This window comes from Oncorhynchus clarkii, chromosome 6 (genome assembly GCF_045791955.1).
Source record: "Oncorhynchus clarkii lewisi isolate Uvic-CL-2024 chromosome 6, UVic_Ocla_1.0, whole genome shotgun sequence".
NCBI lineage: Eukaryota > Metazoa > Chordata > Actinopteri > Salmoniformes > Salmonidae > Oncorhynchus > Oncorhynchus clarkii.
In genome coordinates this window covers 36,414,239-36,441,180 of record NC_092152.1, presented here as the reverse complement: position 1 = coordinate 36,441,180, position 26,942 = coordinate 36,414,239, and the positions used below count along the sequence as shown (strand labels likewise).

The window sequence follows — 26,942 nt, the reverse complement described above, 5'->3', positions numbered from 1 at the left end:
TAGCGCTCACCTTGTCTTCTCCGGAAAAAAGCTTGTCCGGATGCCCCAAACAATCGGAAAGGGGATTCATCAGAGAAAATTACTTGACCCCAGTCCTCAGCAGTCCAATCCCTGTATTTTTTGCAGAATATCAGTCTGTCCCTGATGTTTTTCCTGGAGAGAAGTGGCTTCTTTGCTGCCCTTCTTGATACTAGGCCATCCTCCAAGTCTTTGCCTCACTGTGCGTGCAGATGCACTCACACCTGTCTGCTGCCATTCCTGAGCAAGCTCTGTACTGGTGGTGCCCCGATCCTGCAGCTGAATCAACTTTAGGAGACGGTTCTGGCGCTTGCTGGACTTTCGTGGGCGCCCTGAAGCCTTCTTCACAATTGAACCGCTCTCCTTGAATTCTTGATGATCCGATAAATGTTTTTTTTTTTAGGTACAATCTTACTGGCAGCAATATCCTTGACTGTGAAGCCCTTTTTGTGCAAAGCAATGACGGCACGTGTTTCCTTGCAGGTAACCACGGTTGACAGAGGAAGAACAATGATTCCAAGCACCACTCTCCTTTTGAAGCTTCCAGTCTGTTATTCAAACTCAAACGGCATGACAGAGTGATCTCCAGCCTTGTCCTCGTCAACACACACCTGTGTTAACGAGAGAATCACTGACATGTCAGCTGGTCCTTTTGTGGCAGGGCTGAAATGCAGTGGAAATGTTTTTTGGGGGATTCAGTTAATTTGCATGGCAAAGAGGGACTTAGCAATTCATTGCAATTCATCTGATCACTCTTCATAACATTCTGGAGTATATACAAATTGCCATCATACAAACTGAGGCAGCAGACTTTTGTTAAAATTAATATTTGTGTCATTCTCAACTTTTGGCCAAGACTGTTACACCACTGCTTTATTCAAATTGGATAATCTTTGGATGCCGACAGCAGTCACACCATTGGAAGACAGCTTGGAGAGTAGCCTACAAAAGCCTATTCCTGCTCTTTTCCCACGATCCATCAAACATATTTGGTGTGTCATCATAGTGGTCAGGCTTACTCAGGTGGAACAAACTTAAACTTCCGGGGGGGGGGGGGGGGGTTTGCTGGTAAAGTAACGGATCAGTTACCATTTTTTTGTAATCCGTTACTTCCCAACCCTGACAATAAACCCCGCCCAGGACTTCCACATCCAGCTTCTTCACCTGCAGGATTGTCTGAGACCAGCCAACTGGACATTTGGAGTATTTCTGTCTGTAATAAATCCCTTTTGTGGGGAAAAACTCATTCTGATTGGCCCAGTCATGTGAAACTCATAGATTAGGGCCTAACTGACTGATTACCTTATATGAACAGTATATATGAGCCAGCTTCACATAGCAAATAAGAATTGAAATAAATTAATTTCTGGTTAAAGTGAGAAAATCACTGCCAAGGAGCAGCAATTATTAAAAGTCCGAACAATAGATAAAAATAACATGACAACATACATGGCTCAACATAATTTATTTTTGTTTTATGTTAAAATGTACAGAGTTCTTTGAAAGTACTTGCTAAGAAAGAAAAACAAATGGAAATACATACAGGGACAAAGTAGAGAGACAGAGGCAGCAGGGCACTATCAACCATCGCTATGCACCCAGCCAGCCTCACCTCTATCTTGTACTCTCTTAGCTCACAATGCACCATGTACAATTACAAAGGATACAAAAAGGGAAGCGATATAAACAGACAAATATACTGAGCTCATTTTTACATGCCTCTTAAAACGCAAGGAAGTCGTCCTATACACACACACAAAATCAAAACAAAAGAACGGCTAAGTGGCCTTCAGATATGTTTTTTCCTTTTGTTTTAAAATAGCATTAATATACTACACAAAGATAGAAAACTCTAGAGATGAGATGGAATGGAGAGGTTTTAAAAGGCATCTTAAATTCACTAAAAGTGAGAATTTTTTTTGTTTTGAATTTCTTAATAATATTACCTCAAGAGTCGAGCTAAAAAATGTAGTTTTTTTCCTGAAACAGAAGTGAAAAAAATGACAGTACCAATGTCAGAATATTTCTTTTTTATATTATAGAAAAAACATTCTCTACAATAGGTTTTCTAAAGTCAAAAAGAGTCAGCTTGTGTCATAAAAGAAAGCTGCCCAGTCTGATAAAGTTCAGAGAAATTAAAAAAACAAACAAAAAAACAAATAATATATGAAAACGTCAGGTCTGTAAGAAAAGTATCCTCATTTTGACTTTGAATACTGGAACATTGAGACAACTGGGTCAATTCCTCCACCACCCGTCCCATCCTAACACAGTGACCATCCAGATGTCTGTGTGTGTGGGGGTGCAAGGCGTACACAATGCACAGTATTTGGCATTGGCCACCTCTCCGTATGTCGATGGTCCATAGAGTGCAGACATCTCTACTAATCAATGGAAGTGCACTGCAGACTTGCACAGATTGACTCCTTTTAACAGAAAACAGTGTTCAGAGAGGATGCCTTGACCTCAGTTTGTGGGTTACTAACACTTGAATGAAGTGGCTCAGCTAATTTCCAACAGCTGGTTTTCCTTAAAGCAGTGAGTTACTCCACCTGGCAGAACTCATCTCTTTCCCTGGAAGGTAAACTGCATGGGGATGACAGACATACACCATCAACTGGGTAAAAAAGCCTAATAATAGCCTTCTGTAGAGTGTGACCAACATTTTTTTTATATTTTTTATAAAATGTAAGTGCTGCAATGTCTTCTGCCTGCCACTGAGGGGAGACTAGCTGGCTCGCTGACTGACAATGCTGGACTGTGAATCGACAGGAAGTAGCAGAATATTTACATCTAAACATTCCAGAACGAACAGCTACAGCATCCTGGGTTGAGTGGTGCCCCCCCAGATACACACCCTTCTACCAGGAAGACAGACTCCTGACACTGTTGTGACACTTAGGACCCATGAATCTCAACTCTGCGACTGAAGTGCCCCGGCTCACCAAGTGGCAATGGAGAGGGTTGTGTGTGCGCGCGTGTGTGTGAGAGAGAGAGAGAGAGAGAGTGTGTGTGTGTGTCAGCGCTAGAGGGTGTACCACCATTTCAGTATGCCATACTTCAAGACCAAAGCATAGAGAGGTTGGACTGCACGTGAGTTGTTGTCAACGGTTGTCAAAATAAAAACAATGAAAGTATTCAAATATATTGAAAGAAAAGTCCATCTACAATTATAATTAGTCTCTTTTTTTCCAAGTTAAGGCTTCCTATGTCAATTACAATATTGTGTGCATGGTTTAATATATTTAGTTAACCTCTCAGTTTTGACAATGTAAGGTCCTCCAAAGTCCATGTTTCAGCCCATCTTCTTCCTCCTCCTCCTCCACTCTCCTCCCAGTAAACAGTGGAGGGGAGCCTTCCGTTAGCGTAGAAACTGTGCCAGAGAGGAGCGTGTTGTGTAGGTCTGACGAGACTAGTGCAGTCTGCCAGACAGTACCAGAGGTCCAGTTACACGTTATGTATCGTGCCAGCATACTCCCTACACAGCCAGCTTGGGGGTGGGGGATGAATCCAACTGAATAGAACAAAATTACACATACAAAACATTGAAAATAGTCTCCCCTTGCTCTCCCCTTATGCTCGCTCTGGCTTTGGAGAGGGTGGATTCAACACCAAGTAATACAGTAAAGAGAGGCGACAGCAGAGTCCCTCCCTACATCAGAGTGCCAGGTCGGAGAGTGTCCCCCCCATCTCTTGAGAGCTGCGGCGTTGCTGTGGGGTTCTCTACTCATCTGCTCATGTAAGGCGACTGTTTGGGGACGCCGGCGTAACTGTGGTGGGTGGGGCCCGTGTACATCATGTTGCCGTGGTGATTGGGCTGCATAGGCTGCTGCGGGTACCCCTGGCCCCCCATCATGCCCATCTGCATTTGCATGGGGTACTGGGCGGGCTGGTTCATGTAAGGGGGGTTCCCATGGTAACCGCTGTTCATCATAGGCTGTGGCATGCGGTAGCCGGCCGACATGGCGTTCAGCTGGTTCATGTTCATGGTGTTGTAACCGGCCGGGGTGGGCATGAGGTTGGGCATCATACTGCGCTGCACAGCCAGGGTACGGGGCGAGCCCTGCATGGCCACGGACCCAGAGCTGCGGCCGTACAGCTGCTGCTGGTGCGGGGAGGGAGCGGGGGCCAGCTGGGCCTTGGAGCGGATGGCGATGTGGCCCTTCACTGTGGCCATCTGGCCCTGCAGCCTCTGGGTGTGGGGCGGGGGAGGCAGGCCGATGTTGCCTGTGGACATGTTGCACTGCAGCTGCAGGGAGCCCAGGTTCATGGAGCCAGAGCTCATTTGTGGAGGGGGGCTCATGGTGGCCTGGCCCTGGGTTAAGGGAGGGTGTGGGGAGGGGGAGAGCTGGGCCAGACCAGGGTTAGACAGAGAAACACTGGTGGCGTATGACGTGACAGAGGCCGAGTGCGAGTAGGGCATGGCGTGGGGGTCCATGATGGTGTTGGTGAGCTGCTGCAGCTTAGCCAGGCTGAACGTGGCTGAGGGCTGGGGGTAACCCCCTGCACCAAAGTCCTGGCCCATCCGCTCGTACAGGCTGCGGCCCCCACCCTGGGAGGCACTCTCAGGGATCTCCATGATCATTGGCGTGGAGCCAAAGCCGTTCCCCATACTGCACTGGGATAGGGGCTGCTGCTGCGTGTGGGGGTTTGGAGGGGCCGAGGGCTGGGGGTTGGGAGCCTGCTGCTGCTGAGGGGGCTGCTGCACTTTTTTCTGGGACTGCTGGCTGGCGCTGGGCGGCCTCTCGTTCACAAAGCTCTGAGGGGACTTGATGCCTTGGTGGGTGTTAGCAGACGGCGGACGGGGTGGCAGCGGAGGCTGAGACACACTGTTGTTGCCACCCATGTTGGCTCCCGGACCATTATTGGGCCCTGGCCCGGTCTGTTGGATGAGGCTGCAGCTGCCCATGGCGAGCTGTGATGTCACGGCGCCACTGGGAGACGTGAGGCCGGGCGCCGGGACAAAGGAGCAGCTGTTGCCCTGTGAGGAGGGCGTGGCCGAGTTAGAGGAAGGGCCCGCCGCCGACGAGGTCGAGGCGACCGCATGGTTACCGCTGTTGTTCCCTCCCCCGCTGCCCATGGTGGAATCGTAGCTGCTGGGATTGTCATAGTTCTCTGTGGTGCTCTCGATGCTACCCAGGTCACTGAATCCACTGTCCACCACCTGCTGGGAGTGGTCCGACACCGACGGCACGTCCATCATGGGACTGGTTTCCATGTTCTGCAGGGACGGGGCTGACAGAGAGCTGGGGTGCTCAGGGGTGATCTGGGTGTACACCCCTCCTCCTGTTCCCCCAGTAGGGCCTGGCGTGCCCTCTCTCTGCTGCCCCAGCCCAGACTCCATCACCCCTCCCGGGGTCACGCCTGCTGGACTGTTGACGGAGCGGACTGATTGGCTGGGTAAGGGGGTCATGGGGGGGTTGGTATGGGGTAGGGGGCTGCTGTGTTGGGAGGATCCACACTCCTCCACCAAAGTCAGGTGGGTAGCCTCCTCCTCGGCCTCCCCGGCGTGGCTGTAGCTCTGCAGGGTGCGGCATGCGGCCAGCGTCTCTTCACAGTCCTGGTAGGCTCCGTGGGAGACCCCGTGGCTCTCTGGCTCCTCGTCCTGGGCCTCTCCCTGGGTCAGAGACTGGACCGCCTGCACCGTCTCCAGGTCCAGCTCGTTGTTGTGGTGGTGCTGGCCGTGGTGGGACCCGTGGTGGGTCAGCTCCTCCTTGAAGGAGTCGGGGTGCTGGTGGGGGTGCTGGTGGGGGTGCTGGGGCTCCATCAGCACCGTGACAGCCTTGTCCTCGGGGTGCAGCGGCTGCAGCTCTAGGGGCTCAGAGGGGACTGAGATGGCTGTCACAGTCTCCACCGCCGCAGCTGCCGCTGCTGACTCCTCCGCCTCTCGCCGCCGTCTCCTCTCGTCCTGTGCTGCGTCCACCGGCCGGCACTTCACCTCCTGCAGCTCCTCCGCCGCCTCCTCGTCATCCTCCTCTTCGTCCTCCTCCTCTTGCTTGCTGACATAGGCGTCTCTGGCCTGCACACTTCCCTGCATGTCTAAAAAACCTTCCCCACCCTGGGGTTCCTCTTTGACGGGCGGAGAGCAGGCGGGGGAGGCAGGCTCTTCCTCCTCTTCAGAGTCCTGGCTCTTCCTCTTCTTGCTGTTGCTCTTGTCCTCCAGGTGTCCATCTCCTTCGTCGTCTGCATCATGGTCTTCACTGCGTCTGCTCCCCGAGCCTGGCATTGCCACGGTCCTCCTGCTGCTGCTGCCCAGGCTCGCACACTCCTCGTCCTCCCTCTCCTCGTCTTCCTCATCCTCCCTGTCAGCCATGTCTCTGTTCTTGTCTGGCCTGCTGGGCTGGGGGGCACTGGGGCCTCCGGTAGAAGACGGTGAGAGGAGGGAGCGGGTCGGTGGATGGCTTGGTTTGTCCTCTACCCAGCCCCTCTCTGTCTCCTCCTCCTCCTCCTCTGGCTCTGAGACAGGGAGCGGCTTAGGGACGGGTTGTTGTAGCAGGGATGGGTTTTTGGGCGGTCGCCCCCGCCTCTTGGGGATCTTCTGCTCCACGGGCTTGGGGGGGTAGTCGTCCTCTTCATCAGAGTCTTTGCGTTTGTCGTTAGCTGCAGCTCTGGAGGACCTCTTGCAGGCTCGGTCCTCTAGCTGCTGGGGAGGCTTGTCTAGCTGCTGCCCCCCTCCCAGACCCAGCCTCGGTCTCTCTGCCTCCTGCCTCTTGGCCTCCTCCTGGGCCCGCTGTAGGTACCAGCTCTGGGGCTTGCGGCCCGGCTTCATCTTGATCTTGGGGGGCGGAGGGTCGCTCAAGGTGGTCAGACTGGTGTCCCCCGCGTTCTGGTTGGCCCCGCCCGGCCATTTCCTCAAGTGCAGGGGCTTGCGGGGCTTGCCCTTGGGCCAGCCTTTCTTCTTCTTGACGGGGGACTCTGGGGTGTCTGCGGAGGCCGTGGGCTCTGGGTTCCGTAGGGAGGCAACTGACTTCAGAACAGGAGTGGGTTCTATACGAGAACAGAGGGGGAGAGATTTCCATTGTTACACATACAGATCTACTCAAGCAAGTACTGTATATCAATGCCTAGCTACTGTACATTGCTACATACAGTGGGGCAAAAAAGTATTTAGTCAGCCACCAATTGTGCAAGTTTCTCCCACTTAAAAAGATGAGGCCTGTAGTTTTCATCATAGGTACACTTCAACTATGACAGACAAAATGAGAAAAAAAAAATTCTCCAGAAAATCACATTGTAGGATTTTTTATGAATTTATTTGCAAATTATGGTGGAAAATAAGTATTTGGTCAATAACAAAAATTTCTCAATACTTTGTTATATACCCTTTGTTGGCAATGACAGAGGTCAAACGTTTTCTGTAAGTCTTCACAAGGTTTTCACACACTGTTGCTGGTATTTTGGCTCATTCCTCCATGCAGATCTCCTCTAGAGCAGTGATGTTTTGGAGCTGTTGCTCAAAATCTCATGATACATGGCCCCATTCATTCTTTCCTTTACACAGAGCAGTCGTCCTGGTCCCTTTGCAGAAAAACAGCCCCAAAGCATGATGTTTCCACCCCCATGCTTCACAGTAGGTATGGTGTTCTTTGGATGCAACTTAGCATTCTTTGTCCTCCAAACACGACAAGTTGAGTTTTTACCAAAAAGTAATATTTTGTTTCATCTGACAATATGACATTCTCCCAATCTTCTTCTGGATCATCCAAATGCTCTCTAGCAAACTTCAGACGGGCCTGAACATGTACTGGCTTAAGCATGGGGACACGTCTGGCACTGCAGGATTTGAGTCCCCGGCGGCGTAGTATGTTACTGATGGTAGGCTTTGTTACTTTAGTCCCAGCTCTCTGCAGGTCATTCACTAGGTCCCCCCGTGTGATTCTGGGATTTTTGCTCACCATTCTTGTGATCATTTTGACCCCACGGGGTGAGATCTTGCGTGGAGCCCCAGATCGAGGGAGATTATCAGTGGTCTTGTATGTCTTCCATTTCCTAATAATTGCTCCCACAGTTGATTTCTTCAAACCAAGCCGCTTACCTATTGCAGATTCAGTCTTCCCAGCCTGGTGCAGGTCTACAATTTTGTTTCTGGTGTCCTTTGACAGCCCTTTGGTCTTGGCCATAGTGGAGTTTGGAGTGTGACTGTTTGAGGTTGTGGACAGGTGTCTTTTATACTGATAACAAGTTCAAACAGGTGCCATTAATACAGGTAACGAGTGGAGGACAGAGGAGCCTCTTGAAGAAGTTACAGGTCTGTGAGAGCCAGAAATCTTGCTTGTTTGTAGGTGACCAAATACTTATTTTCCACCATAATTTGCAAATAAATTCATTAAAAATCCCACAATGTGATTTTCTGGATTTCTTTCCCCTCATTTTGTCTGGCATAGTTGAAGTGTACCTATGATGAAAATTACAGGCCTCTCTCATCTTTTTAAGTGTGAGAACTTGCACAATTGGTGGCTGACTAAATACTTTTTTGCCCCACTGGAAATAAATGCTTTGTTAGCCCTGTGGACTCACCGTCCTCCTCAGACTCTGTGAGGCTGGCTCGTCGGCCCCGCTTGGCCGTAGGGTCCGTGTGTCGGAGAGCGGAGCGGCCCGGGGGGTAGCGCCTCAAGGGGGTCTCCTCCTCCAGCCGGGGCATTGGCCTCTCAGAGTCAGAGTCCACGAAGGGCTCATCTAGCACCTCGGTGGTCTCGGAGATGGTCTCGGTCACCACGCTGCTATGTGCGTGGCTGTGGCTGCGCTGACGCATGCGCCTCTTCCTCAACGGTTTCTGGGGAGACATGGAAAAGCTATTGAAAACAGTAAAACGTTGCAAGCAGAAAGTGTGAATTTCTTATTTTGGAAGAGGTCAACACATATGTCACTAATGTTTCTTTCGAGGTCACAACGTTCTTATCATTTGGAGTGACCTATATCAAGCAGTTCAGCAGATCCAGTCTTTCCATTCACCTTGCATTTGAGCCCCAGGGTGGGTTTTGTGAGGATGGGTGGGGAATGATCCCCCGTCTCCACGTCATCGTCGCCATCCTCTTCCTCGCTGCTTTCACTGAAGCAGCTCCGTCTGACCGGCGACAGGTCGCTGAGCCTGGGTGACAGGGGCAACTGGGGCAAGGCCTCCCCGGGCCCCTCACTCAGCCTGCGCTTGGGGCCCTTCTTCCTGGGAGGTCGCCCTCTGCTGCGTGGGGGTGGGACAACAGATTGCCTGCCAAGCATCTCTAGGGGCCTGATGGTGCCTGTAGAATCCGCCTGCTGCCTGTCTGAGGAGAAGAGGGAGCGTGGGCTGCTGCCGAATGTGGGGCTGGCATTAGTGCCCTCAGTTCTGTCCTCCTCCTCCTCATCATCATCCTGCACTTCCACCCGGCTTTTTGGGGGTCGTCCCGGGCCCGGCCGCCTCTCGGCCCGCGGCCCATCCTTCACCTTGCCCCAGGGCCAGTTCTTGGGTGGGCGGCCCCTGCCCCGGCGCTCTCCATTGGCGGGGGGAGGGGGGCGGTGGTCGGGGATGGGCAAAGGGCAGCGGACTGGGGAGGAGGCTGGAGAGCTTTGGCTATCGGGGAACCCCGGGAAGCACTTTCTCTCCTCTTCTTCCTCGCCTCCTCGGATGAGCCAGGAGAACGGAGACACCTTGTGGCTAGGCTTGATCTGTTTCAAAATATCAAATTAACTCCATAATTTACCACCCTAATACACACAATATTGTAATTTTTTTTAGAACCTGAAGCGCCATTATCCTCACCTCCTTGCAGGTGTCCTCCTCTCCCTCTTCCTCCTCCTCCTCCTCTCCCTCCGACACCACAGTGTTGGTGATGATGACGGGGGTCCAGCGGAGAGAGTCAGGGTCCACTTCTAGCAGCCGGGGCCTGGCGGTGAGACGAACCATGTGGGTGGACACCAGCTTCTCCTTGCGCACCAGGACTAGCCTACAGGACAGGGGGACAGAGACAGGGGAGGTCAAGGTGTTGTTCAGACAGATGGGTAAAACCCCACAGGGAGGGAAGAACCACTCTGAACAAATAACTCCCAAACAGACACATGTTCCATGCTGTAGAATAGTCTCGTCAGCTTTCAAATGGCCTTGGTAGTCAGCATGTCGTTGCTCATTTCTGCGTCGTTGAATTTGTGACGGCATCGTGGTTACGCCTCTGACGGTGTGAGCGCATGTCTCACCGCTCCCCTCTCTGCTCCAGCATGTTGAGGTGGTGCAGCGTGGCGGTGATGTCCTGGGGGCAGATGCCCGTGATCTTGCTGAGGCGTCGGATGGTGAGCTGGCGGTCGCGGACCTCATGGAGACACTCCAGCACCACGCTGCGCCAATAGGCCGTGTAGGACAGCCGTCCCAGGTCTGACAGGGGCTTCTCTGGGGAGCCGGGCTGGCCCTCCCGCTTGGACAGCAGGTAGCCTGGTGGGGAGAGGAGAGAGAGACAGGAGCGAGCGGAGAACAAGGTTCATTTTAAAAATCAGTCGGCGGCACGAGGCGCATTTACATTTGACGGCATTTCAGTCTGACTATTGGTGTATACGATTCAGTCAGACCGTGTGAAATAAATTCATGCTACCTTTTCTACCACTACTTGCCCTGTTACTACATGATAGTAGTCCAGCTTTTCCTCAGAATAACCAACACCTTCTAAACCATCCAATTCGACCAGCTAAGCAGAGTAGGAAGGGGTCAATACGGTTTTGATTATTCAGCTCAACAAGGAATTGGACCGGACGTTATTCATTACAGGCACTTTGAGTCAGATTCCAACATGTTGCTAGTTCAATTGAATGGGATTGACTGCTATTCCGATGTCATTGACCAAGAACTCTACAGCAGCTTAGAACCCCTGGTTTGGCATCAGAGAGGTCTGGGGAGCGGAGGTAAGAGCCTAGCTGAGAGCCTGAGTGGATCTCCTTACTGAAGTCGATGAGGAAGCGGCCGTAGCCCTTGCGCTGGTACTGGGGAAGAATCATGATGCAGGACACGTTGTACTTCTGTTGACAGTGTTTCTCCTGGAGAGGAGAGAGAGGTAGAGAGAGTAGGCATGGAAACACACTCAGAGCAAGCCTGTGCTAGTACATACAGCAGGAGTCTTGTGAGCGTGGTAAGATAATTGCTGTGTTTTGGCCGATTCCAGGAGCACCTGCATCCGTAGACAGACAGACAGGGGGGTGAGACAGCATCAAAGCAGCGGTGGTTTCTCTGCATACAGAGGGATTCACCGGAGTAGAAGGAAGGTGCGTCTAGACCAAGGTTCCCCGGAGAGCTACCGTCCAATTGGTTATCGCCAATCTAGAACAGCTGATTCTAATAATTAGCTGGTTGATAAACTGAAAAATCAGGTCAGTTACATTGGGTTGGAGCAAAAAACCTACAGGAGGGTAGCTCTCCAGGAACAGGGTTGGAGAGCCCTGGTGTAGACACCGACGACCTAAAGACACATTGTCGTTGAATTTGTGATGGCGTCATGATTTTGACTATGTGTGGGTGTCTCACCACTCCCCTCTCTGCTCCAGTATGAGGTGGTGCAGCGCGGCGGTGATGTCCTGGGAGCAGCGCAATAGTGTGTGTGTGTGTGTGTGTGTGTACTAAGATAATTGCTGTGTTTTGGCAGGCAGCCTATGTGAAGAAGAGCCCTTACATCCATACAGACGCGGGGGACTCAGAGAAAGCGTCAAAGCAGCCGTGGTCGTTGCTCTGCACACAGGGATTCACCAGGGTTAAACGAAGGTGCACCTAGACAGTGATCTACACAGTTTGGGCTTTTCCACTCGGAACGGTTAAGGTTAGGATTTTTGGGATGGTAAGCTGGTCCTAGATCTGTACCTAAAGAAACGTGTGGGTTCTGTTGTGTTTCCTAATGTACAACTTCCTCCAGGACTGACGCAAGAGGTGGAGTTCGCCCCATTAGTTTGCGCTACATAAATCAATGTTTTTTTTCTGTGATCGAATAAACATTGCATCTCGGCCCCTTTTCAATGCAGCAAAATTAAGTTGGATTTTGTTTTAGGCAGAGCCAGAGCACACGGAGTAGAATTCTATTGACGGGGGCTAGTCCACGAGAGGTCTTTCAAGCACCCACAAGTGAATACGCTTTTCAGATCAGCGCAGCGCGAATGCACAATTGTTGCTGTTCTTTGCAAGTCTGCGCGTTATAAAGCCCAGTTATAGATAAGTATAGGTCAGTAATGGGGAGTTACTGCTTCCTACAAGAGCACAAAACGTGTCGGCCACATTTCAAGCCGTCTATGAAACGCCGGTCAGGCCAACTTAAAAAAAAAGCTTGTGTCTTAATTAAAGGGGCAGTGTTGTATTTTGAGACCGGCTTGAATATGCAAATAAGCCAATAGGCAAAGGGTAGCCTACGTTGCCTAATTCTACATTTACAGTTACATTTTGTTGAATGTTTTTTTGCGTCATTCAATAAAATGCCATTTTCAGTCATCTAACAAAATCATTCATCAATGTCAAGCCCTTCATAATATACACACTTTTTAAAAAGTCTCACGCAATGTAGGCCCGCATTGACCACCGCATATAGGCTACATGGACAAATCAAAAGCTACAGTATTTCCCTGTGAAAATGTTATGGGATTTGCTCCTTTGGTTTTATTGGTAGGCCACTCTGATAGTCCTACATTATGCTCAAATAGCCTATTGGCTACAAGACCTGAAATTTGCTCATTGCCCCCCAAGACATTTGACGGAACGTTGCTTATGTGTGTATCTGCATTTATTTGGTGGTTAGACGTACCTTGGAGAAATAGCCCACCAGGTGGCAGCCCTTGCTGTCGTTCTGTGTGAGAACGTAAAAGAGGAAGGGCTCCACGTCGTAGTACAGCGTCTTGTGGTCCAGGAACAGCTTGGCCAACAGACACAGGTTCTGACAGTAGATTGTGCTCATGTTCCCATCCACCTGAGACCACACACACACACACCATGAATGAAATGAAAACCTATATTTCCTAGAAGGGAATTTGATTTGCACACCATGAGCACAGACAGCAACCACCAATCTGACAAAGACAATTATTCACAATTGACTACAATGACCCAAGGTCAAAAGGGCAGTCTTCACTGCACCATTCAGCCCGTTTCCGAACCGCAACGTCAGTAACTCTGAGACACTCATGGGATACGGGAGGGGAGTCGATTGCTTTTATAGCCTCAGACAATGATGCCAACGATGTGAAGCCATGGCATCCTTGGTGTCCCAGGCTGGGCGAGCGAGGGGCTCCCTGGCAGGCAGCCAGAGGTGACCCCCCCCCCCCCATCTTGTATCCCTCTTTCAGTCTCACCTCGAACACGGAGACGTCGTCCTTCCTGTAGATCTCGTCGGCTGGAGGGTGGAACCAGGCGCACTTCCTCATGTGCTGGAAGAGGATGCTGCGACTCTTGACGTAACGCAGGCAGAACTCACACAGGTAGAGCTTAGGCAACCTGGGCCAGGCAGAGGGGGGAGAAGATTGAGGGGGAAAGGGTGAGACATCCCGTTACACGAGCGCAAACTAACAGTGGACTGACTCAGAGTGGAGCGTGTGTGGGGAAAAGCAGCGTGGGTCGTGTCGTTCGTTACCTGCTGTACTCTTGTGGGTACGGAGAAGAGTACCAAGTCTGGATCTCAAACTTGCCGAACTCGATGACAGACGGGCAACGCATTTGGGGATCTGGAGGGCCGGTCACCCCGACTTTCTGCAAAGGCAAAAAAATATAGACCAAAGAAGACAAAAAAGAAAGGGAGACAGACACACACGGAGCGAGAGAAAGAGAGGAAGGTTCAGTTTTGGAGCTACAGCATCAAGCGAAGGCCAGGTTTTCCAACAGGGGATTAAGAAGAGCATGGAGCAGACAGAGATTACACACCAGGGATTACTGGGCTTTCTGACTGCCCCCTGCCTAACCCAGCACAGCGTGTGGTTGTGTTTGCCTGCCACGCACCAGCACTCAAACACAAGCACACACACTTAAGTGACACAAAGACACATACTCACACAGGCACAGTAAAGCAGAAACAAACTGGTCTCCTGTGCTCATAGGATTATTATTAGCTCTCTGGTCTGTCTTGAGTGGAAACTCTAGGCATCTGCCACTGGGTGCTGTTGACACGCTGGTAACCACACGCTTCCACACACACAGAGAGGCCCCTCACCCATGCCTACAGTGTCAGGTCTTTTTCACTGACTGCCATGACAGGGGAGAGAGGATCCACTCTAAGACAAAAGCGAGCAGTACCAGAATGTGTCTATTCTACACCATTTGTAAACAAACCACAACACAAAAAAGGGAAGCCATCAATTATAAAATCCAAAGTGGACATTTTAATCGCTGAGTGTGCACCTCTACCTTTCACCTGCCTTTCCTATTCTCCTACCGAGCAAGACTAGAGAAAAGTCTGACGGGAGGAGGAGGAGAATAAAACAACGTTGGCAATGAGAGTTTCTCCTGTGATGTACAGCAACGCTCTGAAGCTCTGCAGCATCTGTACCAGTGAGGAATCACAACGGAATAGACACTGATAGAAAGATATGGAGGGCAGCTGATCTCTCACACACAGAGAGAGAGACAGTCAAAGAGACAGACACACAGAGCGAGAGAGACAGACAGACAGGACAGAGACACAGACAGGACAGAGACAGACAGACAGGACAGAGACAGACAGACAGGACAGAGAGCAAGGGACAGCGAGAGTGAGACGGACAGCGAGAGTGAGACGGACAGCGAGAGTGAGACGGACAGCGACAGTGAGACGGACAGCGAGAGTGAGACGGACAGCGAGACTTTCTTTCCTTCTCCGTCTGTGGTTACCTGTAGTGCCAGCTCCTGGATGCGTCTGAAGAGTTCCACGTCTTTCTCGGTCAGGTTCTCATGTCCTGGCAGCTTGTCCTCATCCTCACGCCAGTCACTACTGTCCTGATTGTCTGTGGAGGGAAGAAACAGCCGGCGGGACACGTACAGAAAGGGAACAGAACAGTCGTGTTTTAAGGTTCTGACAGACACAAAGTGCTGGAACTTGTAAATGGTATTTGGTATTTTATTAGGATCCCCATTAGCTGTTGCAAAAGCAGCAGCTACTCTTTCTAGGGTCCGCACCAAACACGACATAATACAGAACATTAATAGACAAGAACAGCTCAAGGACAGAACTACGTCAATTTTAAAAAATGGCACGCGTAGCCTACATATATCAGCACACACACAAACTATCTAGGTCAAACGGGGGGAGAGGCGTTGGGCTGTGAGGTGTGTGGACAAACGTCTGGACAGTAAGCAAGTTCTGCAGGTGTTGAGTCTGACTGAGGAACATCGTATGAATTGCGTCGTTTGACTGACACAAATAAAGCCACTACAGCCTCTCCTTCACCCTCAGTATTCAATGCATTATTCCAGCCTCCCCTCCTCACCTGTCCTGTCGTCGCCCTCTCCCTTACGTATGGCCTTCTTACGGATGCGGTACTGCTGGGAGTAGTCCACCTCGTGCCGGGCCTTGCGTCCGTCTGGCGAGGGCGTGAAGAACTTGGTGAGGGCATCAATCAGGCCCTTGGTCTTCCTGTTGAAGCGCAGGCCGCCTTGCTCCGACGAGTCCTCCCGCAGGGAGAAAAGCAGCCGATCATCGCCAGGGTAACCCTCGCAGGACGAGCTGGACGACGAGCGCGGGGAGGAGCACTGCGAGCGACGGTCCGCCTTCCGCCGGCCACGCCCACCTAGCTTCTTGAATGGCCGGCCTGGTCTGCAACGGGAGACAGGATTGGTCAGAGACCCAGCAGGAAAAAGCAACACACTACACAGACGACTAAGGACTAGAGGTCGACCGATTAATCGGAATGGCCGATTAATTAGGGCCGATTTCAAGTTTTCATAACAATCGGAAGTCGGTATTTTTGGACACCGATTTGGCCCCCAAAAAATACCTTTATTTCATCTTTATTTAACTAGGCAAGTCAGTTAAGAACAAATTCTTATTTTCAATGACGGCCTAGGAACGGTGGGTTAACTGCCTTTTTCAGGGGCAGAACAACAGATTTTTACCTTATCAGCTCGGGGATTCAATCTTGCAACCTTACAGTTAACTAGTGCTTCTACACCTGCATTGCTTGCTGTTTGGGGTTTTAGGCTGGGTTACTGTACAGCACTTTGAGATATCAGCTGATGTACGAAGGGCTATATAAATACATTTGATTTGAACTAGTCCAACGCACTAACCACCTGCCTCTCATTGCACTCCACGTGAAGCCTGCCTGTTACGCGAATGTAGTAAGCCACGGTAAGTTGCTAGCTAGCATTAAACTTATCTTATAAAAAACAATCAATCATAATCACTAGTTAACTACACATGGTTGATGATATTACTAGTTTATCTAGCGTGTCCTGCGTTGCACATAATCGATGCGGTGCGTATTCGCAAAAAAGGACTGTCCTTGCTCCAATGTGTACCTAACCATAAACATCAATGCCTTTCTTAAAATCAATACACAGAAGTATATATTTTTAAACCTGCATATGTAGCTAAAAGAAATCCAGGTTAGCAGGCAATATTAACCAGGTGAAATTGTGTCACTTCTCTTGCGTTCATTGCACGCAGAGTCGGGGTATATGCAACAGTTTGGGCCACCTAATTTGCCAGAATTTTACGTAATTATGACATAACATTGAAGACTGTGCAATGTAACAGGAATATTTAGACTTATGGATGCCACCCGTTAGATGAAACACGGAACGGTTCCGTATTTCACTGAAAGAATAAGCGTCTCGTTTTCGAAATTATAGTTTTCGGATTTGACCATTTTATTATTAAAAAAATGTAACCTTTATTTAACTAGGCAAGTCAGTTAAGAACACATTCTTATTTTCAATGACGGCCTAGGAACAGTGGGTTAACTGCCTGTTCAGGGGCAGAACGACAGATTTGTACGTTGTCAGCTCGGGGATTTGAACTTGCAACCTTTCGGTTACTAGTCCAACACTCTAACCACTAGGCTACGCTGCCGCCCTTAATGACCCAAGGCACGTATTTCTGTGTGTTATTATGTTATAACTAAGTCTATGATTTGATAGAGCAGTCTGACAGAGATGGTAGGCACCAGCAGGCTCGTAAGCATTCATTCAAACAGCACTTTCGTGTGTTTTGCCAGCAGCTCTTAGCAATGCTTCAAGCATTGAGCTGTTTATGACTTGAAGCCTATCAACTCCCGAGATTCGGCTGGTGTAACCGATTTTAAATGGCTCGCTAGTTAGCGGGGTGCGCGCTAATACCGTTTCAAACGTCACTCCCTCAGACTTGGAGTGGTTGTTTCCCTTGCTCTGCATGGGTAACGCTGCTTCGAGGGTGGCTGTTGTCGATGTGTTCCTGGTTCGAGCCCAGGTAGGGGCGCGAGGAGAGGGACGGAAGCTATACTGTTACACTGGCAATACTAAAGTGCCTATAAGAACATCCAATTGTCAAAGGTATATGAAATACAAATGGTATAGAGAGAAATAGTCATATAATTCCTATAATAACTACAACCTAAAACTTCTTACCTGGGAATATTGAAGACTCATGTTAAAAGGAACCATCAGCTTTCATATGTTCTGAGCAAGGAACTGAAACGTTAGCTTTCTTACATTGCACATACTGCACTTTTACTTTCTTCTCCAACACTGTGTTTTTGCATTATTTAAACCAAATTGAACATGTTTCATTATTTATTTGAGGCTAAATTGATTTTATTGATGTATTATATTAAGTTCAAATAAGTGTTCATTCAGTATTGTTGTAATTGTCATTATTACAACAACAAAAAAAACTAATAATCAAATCGGCCGATTAATAGGTATCGGCTTTTTTGGTAGACCTCAACTAAGGACTGGTCATTTGGAAGCGTTAAGAGCCACTGAACACAGCCAAAACTTAAAAACTAAACTAATGATCGATTGTCATTCATGTTTCCAATGATCAAAGTGTCAACAAATGAGTAAGGCTCGGTCCTCGACTCCCGACATTAAAACGTCGATCGGTGAGTTTCATATTTAGATTCTTATGCTCCGACTAAGCTTCATTTCCAGCATGAAACACAGCAGACCTTTTATTTTGAGTTATTAGGCCCTGTCATTAAACAGTTTGTGGTCATGGGAAATGGTCTACTTCGGCCAGTGAAACTGTAGCGGGGCCGATCTGAAGTTGCCTGCTGTGTTTCACAGGTCCAGCGACACGCCGTGCCCGAGCTGCTGGCTCCCGGACGGTGCTACCGGGCAGTCGCCCCTCTCCGTCGCGTTACCAACCTGTTCTTGGGTCGTCCCAGTGGTGCGTTGTAGCGCCGTTTGATTTGTGCCGCCTTTTCATGTAAGAGCTTTCTGCCCTTTTTCCTGGGCTGACACATCTGACAGATCCACATGCCTGGTGGGAGAGCAGAGCAGAACCGATCAGAGCATTGTGTATTAGCTTAGCTGGCATTAAACCTCTTCGGTACTACTACTATTCTAGGACATGCACCAACCACACAGTACTAGCAGCATTAGAACAGCAACAAAAAAAAGTATATGTTTCATTACACTGCCGGAAAATGGGTTTGTGGTCCTTCTGAGCTTTGTCATTCGTTACCAATTACCTCGTGGCCATAGTCGTTCAGATGCACAGTGGATCCATTTACTGCAGAGAGGCGCAGGTCTTTCCAGGGACTGTGTATGTTTAAGTGGGTTTTATTGGGTACGTTAGACAGGTCAGGGGTGGGAGAGGGGGGAGGGGGGGGGGGGGGGTTTACCTTTTGGCATCCGCATCAGTGGAGGGTCACAGCACTCCATGTGGAAGCCCCGGTCACAGGAGTCACAGAACAACATGTTCTCCTACACACACACACACACACAGTACATATTTGGTCACTCCCTGCACATCATGTTTACGCTGAACTTACATTTCCACCATTTGCCTTCAACCAGTCCTGTACTTGGACATTCAGAAGAGAGAGAACCATCTGTAGCAGCAGTCTAAAATAGTTCTCAGTCAGTTGAAAAACACAAAAAACGATCTGAGTACCGACGTACTGAGCCGAAGCACAACCAGGCACACAAGCACTCACCGCGTTTTTGCCTTGATCCTGACAGTTGCTGCAGGTCTTGCATTCGATGCACTGCCACCACAGAGCTTTGACTCGCACCGTGAGCTCCGGTGAGAACTTCAGACAGGACGGGTGGCCTAGGGGACACAGATCAACAACGTCGAAACACTCACAAGCCTGACAACCACACGAGATCAAAACACCACTCCAAAAGCCGTATAGATCCAGCTCAACCATGACGACAAACTGAAAGATTCAGACATCTAACAGAACAGCCTGTCGAAACATACATTTAGCCTAGTTCGACGAATCAAAAACTACATCTGACCTAGTATTCAAATGAAACCCGAGACATAAATCCAAGGTGCAGGCAGGGAGGGGAAGTAGCAGGCAGCGCTTCATTGATGTCCCAGCATATATAAACCGTGCTGCCACAGTGCTACTCACCGCTGTTGCCACAGTCTGCACAGGAGATGAGCTCCTCTGGCTTCTTGTCGCGGTTCGACTCCTTGGTCCCCAGGCAGAAGCTGCAGATAGGGATGGGCTCTGCCACAGGCTGAGAGAGAGAGACAGACAGAGAGTGAGATATATAGATAAACGGTAGTCGGGGGGGGGGGGGGGGGGGGGTGGAAGGACAGGGACACAGAAAGAGAGTCACAAAACAGCTCCATTCAACTGCTTCATTGTACCAGACAGGAGGGGGAGGGGCAGTAATCGCTGTGTGTCCACATTCAGATCACTGTCAATGTGCACAGAGACAGCAGTTACAGTTCACTCAGACAGCAAATGAATAAAGAATTTGTCAGTCAGATTAAGGTAACGGCAGAGGCAGCAGACTATTCCTTGGTGATGAGGTTGTGACCTAACAGATGACCATTAAAGGCTATGATGATGATGATGACAACCTGCCTATACTCTCAGGTTATAACTGACGATCTAGGAGACAGTTTTGCCTTTTAGATTGGAATGTATGGACACGGGGACCTGATCCTAGATCAGCACGCCAACTGAGACGCTTGACACATACGAGCCCAGAGGTGATAGTTACTACACTACCCAGAGGTCTTTGTTCCACTCAACTGGATTCCCATATCATTTCCAGAGCAGCTCTGCGGCGTGAGCACCACTAAAGGCCCTGTTCTGTTCCGATGCTTATTCTGTAGCACGTCGTCTTGACATTCACTTCTGGGGCACCATAAATCTTTTAGCATGGAGCAGTAGGAGAAGAGAGTGACCCATGAACCTGTTTCTGAGACACACACAAACATACATAGACAGACACCCACAAACTCATCCACACACAAACTCTCCCTCTTGCAGGGCAGCTACACAGCGCCCAGGGGGGTAGCCAGTGGTAGAGGGAGGCTGATGACCAGGCCTGGAATTTTGTGATTTTAGGCCGTTTGACCTTCAAGGGAGGTGCCCAATCTGCTAGGGCACCAAGGCCACTAACCTAAATAGCCAATTAAATTGATTTGAAAACCCTGAAACAGTAGCTATTCTGTTAAGAAAAACACAAGTGTATGTAAATGTACATAAAGAATGAGCCTAAATGTAAAAGTGTAGGTGATAGCCTTTGGCTACAGCCTGTCATGTACAGACCTATGCGGACATGAGGGAGGCGCCTGAAATGGTAAAATAACCCATTCTGGTATCTGCGAGAGCTAAGCCTTGCCTCATGGTATATTTTAGCAATAATGACACTTTTAATTACACATACTTTTGAATATAATGTGTATGTGTGCCTATGTGGACACCGCTTCAAATTAATAGAGTCGGCAATTTCAGGCAGACCCGTTGCTGACACCTGTTGCTTACTGAAGTGCTCAGTGACTTTCAACGTGGCACCGTCATAGGACACCACCTCAGTTCGTCAAAAGTCTTCCCTGCTAGAGCTGCCCCGGTCAACTGTAAGGGCTGTTGTTGTGAAGTGGAAACAACGGCTCTGCTGCAAAGTGGTAGGCCACACAGGGTCAAAGAACAGGACCGCCGAGTGCTGAAGCGCGTAGCATGTACAAATCATCTGTCCTCAGTTGCAACACTCACTACCAAGTTTCAAAACTGCCTCTGGAAGCAACGTCAGCACAAGAACTGTTCATCGGGAGCTTTATGAAACAGGTTTCCATGGCCGAGCAGCCGCACACAAGCCTAAGATCACCATGCGCAATGCCAAGTGTCAGTTGGAGCGGTGTAAAGATTGCCGCCATTGGACTCTGGAGCAGTGGAAACAAGTTCTCTGGAGTGATAAATCACTCTTCACCATCTGGCAGTCTGTCTGACAAATCTGGGTTAGGTGGACGCCAGGAGAACGCTACATGCCCGAATGCATAGCGCCAACTGTAAAGTTTGGTGGATGAAGCATAACGGGCTATGCCTCTTAATGCTACAAAATACAGTACTATGACAGTCTAGGCAATTCTGTGCTTCCAACAGTTTGGGGAAGGCCCTTTCCTGTTTCAGCATGACAATGCCCCCGTGCACAAAGCGGGGTCCATACAGAAATGGTTTGTCGAGATCGGTGTGGAAGAACTTGACTGGCCTGCACAGAACCCTGACCTCAACCCCATCGAACACTTTTGGGATGAATTGGACCGCCGACCGCGAGCCAGGCCTAATTGCCCAACCACACTAATGCTCGTGGCTGAATGGAAGTCCCCACAGCAATGTTCCAACATCTTGTGGAAAGCCTTCCCAGAAGAGTGGAGGCTATTAAAGCATAAAAGGGGTACCAACTCCTTATTAATGCCCATTATTTTGGAATGAGCTGTTCGATGAACAGGTCTCCACATACTTTGTCATTACTTATACACATACATACGCACACACGATCCACTGTTCGGACCTCCACGCTGGACATGGGATCTTATCCCAGAGGCCGATCCAAAAACAACGCGGTCGCCGCAGGATAGGCAGAAGGTGAGCATGTCATACACCACTTCCGAGCATATTACTCACCACTATCTAGACAAGGTGGACAAAATTATGGCACGAGTTGCCTTCCAGAGAGACAGAGAATGTAACATTCTCTTTTGCAGAAACATGGCTCACTCCGGATATGTTGTCAGAGTCGGTACAGCCACCCGGTTTCTTCGCGCCGACAGAAACAAACTCCTCTCTGGTAAGAAGAAGAGCGGGGGTTGTATGCCTTATGGTGTAATCATGACAACAAACAGGAACTCAAGTTCTTTTGTTCACCTGACCTAGAATTCCTTACAATCAAATGCCAACTGCATTCTCTACCAAGAGAATTCTCTTCGATTATAGTCACAGCCGTGTATACTTTAATAATGTCTACATATCCTACATATCCTCATCTCATATGTATATACTGCATTCTAGAGGTCGACCGATTAATTAGGGCCAATTTCAAGTTTTCATATCGGAATATGGTATTTTTGGGCGCCGATTTGCAGATTTGTATTTATTTTTTAATACCTTTATTTAACTAGGCAAGTCAGTTAAGAACACATTCTTATTTTCAATGACGGCCTAGGAACAGTGGGTTAACTGCCTGTTCAGGGGCAGAACGACAGATTTTCACCTCGTCAGCTCGGGGGATTCAATCTTGCAACCTTAGTTAATTAGTCCAAAGCAATAACGGCCTGCCTCTCTCTCGTTGCACTCCACAAGGAGACTGCCTGTTACGTGAATGCAGTAAGCCAAGGTAAGTTGCTAGCTAGCATTAAACTTATCTTCTAAAAAACAATCAATCATAATCACTAGTTAACTACACATGGTTGATGATATTACTAGATATTATCTAGCGTGTCCTGCGTTGCATATAATCTGACTGAGCATACAAGCATACAAGTATCTAAGTATCTGACTGAGCGGTGGTAGGCAGAAGCAGGCGCGTAAACATTCATTCAAACAGCACTTTTGTGCGTTGTGCGTCAAGCATTGCGCTGTTTATGACTTCAAGCCTATCAACTCCCGAGATGAGGCTGGTGTACCCCAAGTGAAATGGCTAGCCAGTTAGCGTGCGCTAATAGCGTTTCATACGTCACTCGCTCTTATCCTTCTGGTAGTTGTTCCCCTTACTCTGGATGGGTATCGCTGCTTCGATGACGGCTGTTGCGTTGCTGTTTCGAGCCCAGGGAGGATCGAGGAGAGGGACGGAAGCTATACTGTTACACTGGCAAAACTGAAGTGCCTATAAGAACATCCAATAGTCAAAGGTTAATGAAATACAAATGGTATAGAGGGAAATAGTCATATAATTCCTATAATAACTACAATCTAAAACTTCTTACCTGGGAATATTGAAGACTCATGTTAAAAAGGAACCACCAGCTTTCACATGTTCTCATGTTCTGAGCAAGGAACTGAAACATTAGCACATATTGCACTTCTACTTTCTTCTCCAACACTTTGTTTTTGCATTATATAAACCAAATTGAACGTTTCATTATTTACTTGAGGCTAAATTGATTTTATTGATATATTATATTAAGTTAAAATAACTGTTCATTCAGTATTGTTGTAATTGTCATTATTACAAATTTAAAATTAAAATTAAAATAATCCGATTAAATCGGTATCGGCTTTTTGGTCCTTGGTTTATCGGTATCGGCGTTGAAAAAAATCATAATCGGTCGACCTCTACTGCATTCTATACCATCTACAGCATCTTGCCTATGCCGCACGGCCATCGCTTATCCATAGATTTACATGTACATATTCATCCCTTACATTTGTGTATAAAGTAGTCTTTGTGAATTTGTTAGCGTACTTGTTAGATATTACTGCACTGTCGGAAGCACAAGAAGCACAAGAAATTCTCTACTCTCGCATTAACATCAGCTAACCATGTGTATGTGACCAATAAAATTTGATTTGACACACACAGTCAAAAGTTTTTGAACACCTACTCATTCAAGGGTTTTTATTTTTACTATTTTCTACATTGTAGAATAATCATGAAGACATCAAAATTATGAAATGGAATCATGAAGTAACCAAAAAAAGTTAAACAAATCCAAATATATTTTATATTTGAGATTCTTCAAAGTAGCCACCCTTTGCAGCTTTGCACACACTTGGCATTCTCTCAACCAGCTTCACCTGGAATGCTTTTCCAACAGTCTTGAAGGAGTTCCCACATATGCTGAGCACTTGTTGGCCGCTTTTCTTTCACTCTGCGGTCCAACTCATCCAAAGCCATCTCAATTTGAGGCATTTTTTTGGCATATCTGTATTCCCAGTTATGTGAAATCCATAGATTGGGGCTTAATTAAATTTATTTCAATTGACGGATTTCCTCATATGAACTATAACTCAGTAAAATCTTTGAATTTGAAGCATGTTGCATTTATATTTTTGTAGGCTAACCACCAGGCATGTTTTACAAAAAGAATGTAGGATAACTATTAATATGTAAAGGCTCGATTCTGTGACATACTTGAGACACTGTTCGTTCCGATAGGAGAAAAAGGCCAATGCCTGTTTTGCACTGCAACATCCCCCACCTTGCAATCAGAGTGGAGGCAGCCAACATTTTGAAACTATTAAACCATAAACGTAATTACTAAAACCTCAATGTTTTGTCATTTTATGAGGCATGTCTTACCATGTTCCGGCCATAGGAAAGTTAAAAGTATTATTTTATAAACACTTCCTCATATGCCGTTGAAACCAGCAATTCTCTCATGTTCCCAACTTTCTTTCGTTGTCCAGCAGCCAAAGACACAATCCTAGTCATATTAAAAGGCCATGCTTGTGGTCACTTCTTTAGATCTTCACTCATTCTACATTTTGTTTTGATAATTTCATCTCAGTCATATCAAACCGCTTGCATTTGCGGTGTACTTTTGAGAACTGTGTTTTCCCGCTAATTGCATTTGGGAACATTCGCGTTTATGCCATGTGCGCATTGCTACGTTTATAAAATGTGAGCAAATAGCCTAATAGTTTAGCAACATTTTAAGCTAAACGTTCTGATCTGTTGCATCAGCCTGTTATTTATGTTTTTATTTTTTATGTACAGTGCTAGTATTATTTGGGATCTATCGCATCCCACAACTGTCCCAGTGTATGTTTGGAATATTTATATTTCGCACAGAAGGACAAGCTGACCAATAGAAGAATAGGTAAACTTTTGTACTGTGGGGGATAGTAGATTGACATAGGCTAGTGTTTTTACTGTTTGTTAGACCTACTCATCTTATTGGCTGAAGAAAAGTTCATGTGGACCGTTCTATCATCTTCAACATGCGCCTCGAAATTCAATAAGGACGTGCACCGTTCCATCCCCAATGTGTCTGGCTTCACTTGTAGCCTACTTCGGAGCTGCAATGCCTGTGAGAAGGACCCGATCACGTGATGGGTATTGGCTAATAAGAATTGAGATATCGGAGAGAGCCATGCGAGTGTGAGGTGCTTCGGAGTAGGCTACGGCGATTGGCAGCCGGGAGAAGGGAATTATGAATATTATATCCAGTCCAAGGGAACAATGGCCACAAGGCATGATTTTTTTATCGGGGGTGGGGGGTTGGGGTGGCATTTCGGCCACAAAGCGGCATCGATGGCCATGGCCGCCAATAAATTTGAGCCCTGCCGATGACTAAATGGGGGCTGGGAGGTAGGGGGCCTGGACTGGGGCTAGGCTATAGGGCTGGCGCTAGGGTACAGGTTTGGGGCTGTGGGGTAGGGTGGGAGGGGCTCGGTGGGCTGGGGCAGGTACAAAGATATTCCTGGCTGGCTGGCCATAGCTCAACACAGGGAGGGAAGGAGCAAGTCCAGGCAGGCAGTAAGGAGAGACGGGCTGAAGAGCTTGATTTATTGAGTTCATTTATCTCGGACTCAGGCTCCCGCTTTCCATACAGTGACACCTCTCATCACACCACAAACACACAGAGACACAGAGAGAGAGAAAGAGAGCGAGAGGAAGAGAGAAAATATGGCAGCAGCCCTTTGTGCAGCCTCCCAATCATTCCTGCCAGTTCAGCGGGAGGGAAGGGATTGACCTGTGTCTGTGCGCTCACACACTCACACACTCGTTTGCTTTCTCCGCGAGTAACTAGCGCAGGCAGAGTCCAGGCATCGTGTTTCATACAAACATTACAGTGCAGGGTTTCATTTGTGACATGACTAATTACTGTCTGACTGACTAAAATAATCCAAAAGATACAAAAGAGCTAATCGTTTTCCAAGATATGTGTGGGAGAAATGGAATAAGCCTACATTTCCTTTACAATCCTCATGAGGTTTGCTTTCTTTATTTCAAAAGCCAACATTTGTCACGTTAGTCTTAGGTTTCTCTCCTTTTTTACTTTACTAGCACCGGACTACTGCTGGGCATATTTTTAAACCTCTGTCTCTGTGTGTGTGTGTGTGTGTGTGTGTGTGTGCGTGTGTGTGTGTGTGTGACCTCTATGCTACTATGCACACTAGATAAGAGAGATGATTTCAACAGGAAACACCAGTTAGTCACAACACAGACACGCCTATAACGTCTCACCATGCCAACAGAGTAATCTACCCGCTCGACTTGAACAACAACTACAGACAGAGACCAAAACACGTCCTTCAGGTTAGAGTGAGGGCTCAGGTCCTTTATACCGAGACGGGCAGGGAGAGTCTCCATCTCTATCCTGACACGTCTATAACCCTCTGTATCACTAAGGGCCTACACTTGAGAAAAAACAGAGGCTAGCTGATAGAAAGGTTTGTAGGACTGCATTTTCCACAGATTAGATGTGAAAGATACACTGGCCCATGCTACGGGGGAAGATGTGTGGGGTGTACAATACACTAGCTGAGAGATGTACTGTGAGAGTGGCCTGGTTTCTCCTTGTCCATTTGCAGTGGTACTGGGTGTAATAGAGGTGGAGGGAGATAATGAAAGAGAGAGCAATGAAGAGAGGATGGGAGGATAAGGATAAAGGGGGTGAGGAGGGGAATAGGATGCG

At 48.2% G+C, this 26,942-nt stretch overlaps 1 protein-coding gene across 1 annotated transcript in view; it reads right to left on the bottom strand.

Annotated features, from left to right (window-relative positions):
* Positions 1–1,468: 1,468 nt before the first annotated feature.
* LOC139411070 (histone acetyltransferase KAT6A-like) overlaps positions 1,469–26,942 on the bottom strand; it is a 37,596-nt gene continuing 12,122 nt past the window's right edge. Inside the window, exons 3-17 of the mRNA XM_071156888.1 lie at positions 19,480–19,588; positions 19,054–19,169; positions 18,739–18,820; positions 18,260–18,374; positions 15,403–15,728; positions 14,807–14,919; positions 13,578–13,693; positions 13,300–13,441; positions 12,756–12,917; positions 10,920–11,013; positions 10,186–10,417; positions 9,755–9,938; positions 8,971–9,660; positions 8,536–8,791; positions 1,469–7,005 (exon numbers count right to left, since the gene is read on the bottom strand). Of these exons, the coding sequence (XP_071012989.1) occupies positions 3,746–7,005; positions 8,536–8,791; positions 8,971–9,660; positions 9,755–9,938; positions 10,186–10,417; positions 10,920–11,013; positions 12,756–12,917; positions 13,300–13,441; positions 13,578–13,693; positions 14,807–14,919; positions 15,403–15,728; positions 18,260–18,374; positions 18,739–18,820; positions 19,054–19,169; positions 19,480–19,588 (5,997 nt within the window). The 3' untranslated portion in view covers positions 1,469–3,745. The remainder of the gene's footprint in view (positions 7,006–8,535; positions 8,792–8,970; positions 9,661–9,754; positions 9,939–10,185; positions 10,418–10,919; positions 11,014–12,755; positions 12,918–13,299; positions 13,442–13,577; positions 13,694–14,806; positions 14,920–15,402; positions 15,729–18,259; positions 18,375–18,738; positions 18,821–19,053; positions 19,170–19,479; positions 19,589–26,942) is intronic.